At 43.9% G+C, this 6,615-nt stretch overlaps 1 protein-coding gene across 1 annotated transcript; it reads left to right on the forward strand.

Moving 5' to 3' along the window:
• The first annotated feature begins 2,197 nt into the window (after positions 1 to 2,197).
• On the forward strand, positions 2,198 to 4,179 carry INSL5 (insulin like 5). The gene is made up of 2 exons (XM_004699618.1): positions 2,198 to 2,372; positions 3,836 to 4,179. The coding sequence occupies exons 1-2, from the start codon at positions 2,198 to 2,200 to the stop codon at positions 4,177 to 4,179; spliced, it is 519 nt and encodes a 172-aa protein (XP_004699675.1).
• Positions 4,180 to 6,615: the final 2,436 nt, after the last annotated feature.

A 6,615-nucleotide genomic window follows, 5' to 3' on the forward strand; every position in this document is an offset into this window, starting at 1 on the left:
ATTTTTTTGTTTTTTTATAATTACATATTTTCTCATATAAATTTTGACCCTTATAATACATTTTAATATGAATTTTAAAATTCATTTTAGTGAATAATAAAAGAAACAAGTAAAATAAGTCTCATTTTTATAGAGGTGGTATTATTTGTAGCACAATTTTGTGTACAGAAGAAAACTTGTTATTCCTCTAGTTCTTTAATGCTTCCCCCCTCCATGACCCCAGTTCTATCTTACAAATCTGGCTAGACGGGAGGACGTACACTGGTACAGATAAGAGCTCTCAACACACAGAGTCCAGGACGATAAACCCCTCAGGACCAAGCATGAGATAGTGATACTGTGAGGGTAGGGCGAAGGTCAGGGGAGAGGGGGAGAGAAGCGGAACTGATTGCAATGACTGACGTACAACCACCCCTTCTTCCCCCTCCCCCAGGGGCCAAACAACAGGAACACGGGTGAAGGGAAACAATGGACAGTGTAAAATATGAAAATAAAAACAATTCATAAATTATCAAGGGTTCACGAGGGTGGGAGAGGAGTGGGGGTGGGAGGGGAAAAAAGAGGAGGTGATACCAAAGGCTCAAGTAGAAAGAAAATGGTTTGGAAATGATGATGGCAGCCTATGTACAAATGTGCTTGATCCAATCGATGTCTGGATTGTTACAAGAGCTGTCAGAGCCCCGATAAAACGACTTATTAAAGAAGCAGCAGAAGAAAACGTGTTGTTAGGCGCCATCTAGTCGGTTATGAGCCATCACGAGCTGACGCAGAACAGAATGCGGCACAGTGCGCGCCGTCCTCATCATTGTCCCTGTGCACCTCTGTGTCAGCCCATCTCGTCACCCTCCACTTGACCCAACATGATGACCTTCTCCAGGGACTGCTCTCTCCTGACATGTCCAAAGGATGTACTATGAAATTTTGCCATCCTTGCCTCGAAGGAGCACTCTGACTGCACTTCTTCCAATACAGCCGGTGTGTCTCTTTAGCAGTTCACAGTCCTTTCAATATTCCTTGCCAGCACCACAATTCAAATGCATCGAGTCTTCTATGGTCTTTCTCATTTGATGTCCAACTTTCACATGCATGTGAGGTAATTGAAAATCCCATGGCTTGGGTCAGGCACATCTTAGTCCTCAAAGTAACATTCTTGCTTATAGACGCTTCAAAGAGAACTCGTGCGGCAGGTTTACCTAATGCAAAGCATCTTGGTCCCTTAACTGCTCCTTCCATGAACATTGTGGATCCAAGCTAGACAGAAACCTTGACTACTTCAAACTTTTCTTCATTTGTCATGATATTATCTATTGGTCCAGTTGTGAGGATTTTGGTCTTCTTTAACTTGAACTGTAATCCATGCGGATGGCTGCAATCCTTGATCTCCATCAGCAAGTGCTTCAAGTCCTCCTCACTTTCAGCAAGCAAGATTGTGTCATCTGCGTATTGCAAGTTGTTGATAAGCCTGCCTACAATCCCGATGCCACCTTTTTCTACATGTAATCCATCTTCTCTGATGATTTATTCAGCATGCGGATTGAACAAGTCTGGTGAGAGGATACAACCCTGGCACACACCTTTCCTGATTTTAAACCATGCAGGATTCCCTCGTCCATTTACAAGCTCTGCATGAGCACAATGAATATTCTGGAATTCCCGCCTTTCTCAAGTTATCCATTACTGCTTACAAGAGTCTATGTCACGGGAAGTCAGAATTCAAATCCCGGACATGAGAATTTGAATTCTTAAGGATGACTTCCAGTGACTGGGGCATAAGATGTGGCTTTTGTTCTTTATGAAAAGTTCCCAGTTCTACCAAGAAGCCTTTTGAACATCAAGGCATCTAAAATTTGCGCTTTGTTTTTCAGTCAACACGTGGCGAGACTGAAGCGCCTACTTGGCTACCTCTAACATGCATGCGTTCTCCGTGAAGCATTTCTGCCCCTCAAGACTGCTTTCTATTTATTGTTTCAAGGAAAGGAAATTGACGGTGTCCCGAAGTGACTGGATAACTAGCCATGATCGTAAAAGCGCATTATCCAAACTTCGTGACTAACATATGTGCTTAGCAAATATCGTTAAAAGGGGTTGGCCAATAAAATGCCAGCAAAATTAGTATAAATTGGACAAGAGCAGGAGCATAGCTTATAACTTGATGTGACAACACGCATCCTATCAGCACCTCTTGATCTTCAGCAAAATGAAGGGCTCGATCGTCACCTTATTTTTCTTCTTTGTCTTACTTGCCAGCCCGGAGGTGCAGAGCGAGGGCATGGTGAAGCTGTGCGGTAGAAACTTCATCCGAGCCGTCATCTTCCTCTGCGGAGCCTCCAGGTGGCGACGGCATCCGGAGGGGAGTCTGCAGCTTCAGCAAGGTAACATCACGCTACCCGTGCCCTCTTGGGCACATCTTTCATGCTATTTACCGTGAAAATTCCCTCGGCACATGTGGTTCCCACCTGACCATTACTGCCCAATTATTCCTCCCAAAATGCTCTCTCCTCGTGATCTGGCCACTCTCGTCCTCATCTGCGCCTCTTCGCTTTGAAGTAAAGGTTGACCGTTAGTGGTACGTAGATGCCTTCTTAACAGAGCGCTCCTTATTTTTGTGCATTTTCTCAGGTGTGAAAAAACTTCTTCCTTAAGTCTCATTTATCCATATCGAAATCTACTCAAGGAGGTAGTTATGAAAACAAAACAAAACAACCCATCCAACCCACCAAACCTGAATGTGGCTAGGAACTCTTCTGGATTTCCATCCATCTGTGGATGAGAAACCCAATTGAACAACACTACGACGTGGCCCGGCCTTGAATCTTTGGCCTGCAACACCAGGGTTTCCGAGGCTGTATCTCTCTGAAAGCAGACTGCTTCATCTTTCTCCTGCAGAACGCACGGTTGGTGGGTTCGAACCTCCCGGGCTCAGGGGCGTCCACCTCTGTTTCCTTCCTTGTGACCTTGTTAGTTGCAATCAAGTGGATTCCAATTCGTGGTGACCCGCACCTCCCCCAGCTCAGTGTGCCAAGCAGAATTACTCCACAGGATTTGCGGGGACCTTTGACAAGGAGACGCCAGGCCCTTCCCCCGGGGGCCTCTGAGGTGGCACGTTGATACCACTAACTCTTTAGTTAAGTAAGTCGAGCACGGCTGGATGTGTGACACTCAGGATCGCGTTTTCCCTCACTAATCAGCCTTTCAGGGAATATACGAGGTTGGGGCATCTTTTCTTTGTTGTGTGTATGTCTGTTTTGTCTCTAACACAACCGCTTACCTTGGGGGCTGTTGGTTTTTAAGTGGAGGGAGCCAGTCAGAAAGAAGTCCAGCCCTGGTTTGGTTGACTAGCTGCGGGCCAGTCTCTTTGCAGTCAGCGTCCCTATCTGGGAAATGAGGAGAGTGGAGCTCAGGGAGCATTCTGCCAACAACAATCCGGTTTCTGTGCTACAAATCATGGCTAACATAACTTTGGTTAGTGAAAGCTATTGCTAAAATCCGCTACAAAATATTATACTACTTAAACATTTTATTGTGTATATGTTTACCAAACATTTGTATGTTTATTGCTTATTATATGATAGAAATATTAAGTAATTTTCAAATTCAAGTAAATTCTGGGATGAAATTTTTCAAATTAAAGTTCTATTTAATTGAAAATCAAAACAAAACAAAAAACCAGTCGGGTTTCTGTGAAATCAAATGAATACTTGAGAAAAATGGGTCCAGAATTCAATATCCTTTCAGAATCCAATCATTTCCACAGGCGTAGAACTTGGTGGCTGCCTTTATAGCAGGACCCTCTAAGTAAATGATTTTTTTTTTTTTCTTTTTCTCTTCCATGCAGCTGAGAGAGGAAACCACTTCCACGACCCAAATGAACAAGAGATTTCGGCGGAAACCAGAGGGCAAAGCCTTCAGCAGTTGGAGAGTGCAGCAGGGGATGGGCCTCAGGGTGGACAGCTTCCTGTGGGAAGGAGGTGGGAATCCAGGCAGCATCCAGTTAAGTCCAAACGAGAGCTCTTACTGGAGACCTGCTGTAACATTGGCTGTAGCAAGGCCGAGCTGAGCACTATTTGTTCCTCCAAGAACGAACACACGCTGGGTGGCAGGGCTTTACGCTGGTTTCACGGCAGTGCGTCACTGCCTGACCCAGCGCTGCCACAGTCTCATGAAGGTGATGGCTTTTGAGCAGCCGATGCTTCTTTAAGACCACAGTGTAATTTCTCTCTCTCATCCAGCCAGAATCCATATCCTGTCATCAACCTAGGTTCGTGCAGAATTGCAATAAAAACATCTGAAGTCAAGCTTTGTTTTTTTTTCTTTTTAAATGTATATCCCTTAAAAAAAGGCAAATGAAAGAAAATGTCAATAGTACAAATACCTAAAAAAATGCATGAGGACAAAGTAAACATATACTGATATCCAATAACCCAGAAATAACCATCTATGGTTGATTTGGGGGTTGCTGTGTAATTTTATTAATAATTTAAAAATTGATCCATCAACCACTATGAGATTGTCTCAAAGGGCCTCAGAGTGGTTGAGAAATGTTTCTACATATGGTGCAACCATTTAGCACTTTACTTTTCCATCGATGTTGACAAACTTGACTATCTATCAATAAATTCCCATAAGCAACAGTAACCCCAAAGAGCAATTCTGTTTGCATAATCAGCTCCTTTCTGTAATATAGATCACCTGGGTTTGGGCTCTCTCCTGCTGAGGTAAAAAGACTTTCTACTCCCATCCTGCAGGTTGGGAAACGTATACATAGATAGCCAACCCATGAAATTAGAAAAAGACACAGGTAAGGCTATTCCCAAACTATGTTTTACCTTCTAACTCTGACCAGTGGATTTTAACAATTATCACAAGTTTCTATTCACATGAAATGCTGTTCTGTTTAGTACGATAGTCCGCGTTGGAAGCCGTCTAATAGGTTCTGGGACCTTACATTGTGCCAAGGCATTGCACATGGCATTTGAACACTTTACTTTGTCCAGAAAACCCCTGAAGCTAAGGTAGTACTTTTACTATCTTACGATGAGGAAACTGAGGCTCAACGGACTTCCGTGAACGTGTCAGAGTCACACAATTACATTGGTGGTGTGACTGTGTTCAAATGCAGACTATCGGACTCCATGTCGGGTGCTCCCTCTGGAAGGATGGCTGTTGCCTGAAGGAGAACCCTGAAGAAGTCTGTCCAGTCAGTCAGTGGCAACTCCTGTCAAGGCCAGAAAAATGTGTGGTTGGTAGTTGCCATTGAGTTGATTTTCACTTCTGATAACCGATGTGTTTACTTTCCTTAGAAATATTAAAACTCGTGGTCGGATGTTTTGGAGTTCTCATACATATGACCAAAACATGAAGTAGCAGAGTCTTTTTTAGAAATTCAAGATGAGTGTCCAGTCACGCTAGCTCTGAATTTTACCCTGAAATAGACTGAATCATTGAAGTGCCAGGTATTTTCTGAGCATCGCCGCAGAAAAATGGCTTCTCCAGAATGGAAGGAGAAGTGAGATTTTTCTTGACAGGGTTGCTTAAGCAGAAGAAGGGTAGGGTAGTAAATGTGGGAAGGCCTTTGTTGGGATGACACTTCTGACTGAGCTATCTTTACGATTTAATCCAGCTCTAAAATTCCTTGAAGTAAAATCTGCAAAGAAGTTGACACGCTGTCTTGTGACCTCACCCTCTTAATGGGCCTACTTCCTTCCTCCTATGTAACTCCTTAAATTAGCTCACGAGGTGCTGTGTCTAGAAATATCCCCTTAAAAGTTCTATTTTACATACCCATTTAATCACTTTTAATTTAAATAAAACAATACAAGAAGTGAAAAACTCAAGGTATTATGAGGAACGCAATCTACCCTGGCCTCCATGGAACCTGAAGTACCAGTGTGATGTGCGCTATCCCATGTCTGCAGACATGTGTAGAAGGGCCCCGGGACCACTGTGGGCTAGATGTTAGGCTGCTCACTTTGAGGCCTAAAGCTCAAATCCACCAGCTGCTCTGAGGAGAAAAGATCAGGTTACTTGCTTCTGAAAAACCTTCAGGTGTCTCTGAAATCCTGTGTTGAGCTGTTGTGAGTCAGAACTCAGTTGGCAGCACTGAGTTGTAGGCATATTCATATCTGATAACCATCCATCCATCTATCTACCAATTTGCCTGCCCAACTGACTACCTACCTACCTATTACCTTCTTTACAATGAGCTCATATGCCCAACATTACCCAGCAAGGTGCATTTCTAACTTTAAAAGCACATCCCTTCAGGTCAACAGAATGAGCCCTCTGATGTGTTGGCCTGTTAACCACAAGGTCATTAGTTCTAAACCCCCAGACACTCCAAGGAAGAAATAGGAGACTTTCTACTCCTGTAATAGTGAGTCTCTGGGGACCAAACTTCAACCCAGTGCTCCAAGGTGTGAAGACAACATGCCCTCGCAGAGTAGGGAATCAGTGGAGAGGTCTAGGGGACTGGTCCCAGCTCCAAATACTAAGTGGATGCCTGCCCCTCCCCTGAGAAGAATGTATCTCAAAGGATGGCACTGAATCTGCAGCTTCGGGAGAAGGATATATCTGACCAGAGCACACAGGAACAGATGATGGGGGAGGAGGAGAGAC

Source organism: Echinops telfairi, unplaced genomic scaffold, assembly GCF_000313985.2.
Source record: "Echinops telfairi isolate 266 unplaced genomic scaffold, ASM31398v2 ScPeMD7_443;HRSCAF=831, whole genome shotgun sequence".
Taxonomy (NCBI): domain Eukaryota; kingdom Metazoa; phylum Chordata; class Mammalia; order Afrosoricida; family Tenrecidae; genus Echinops; species Echinops telfairi.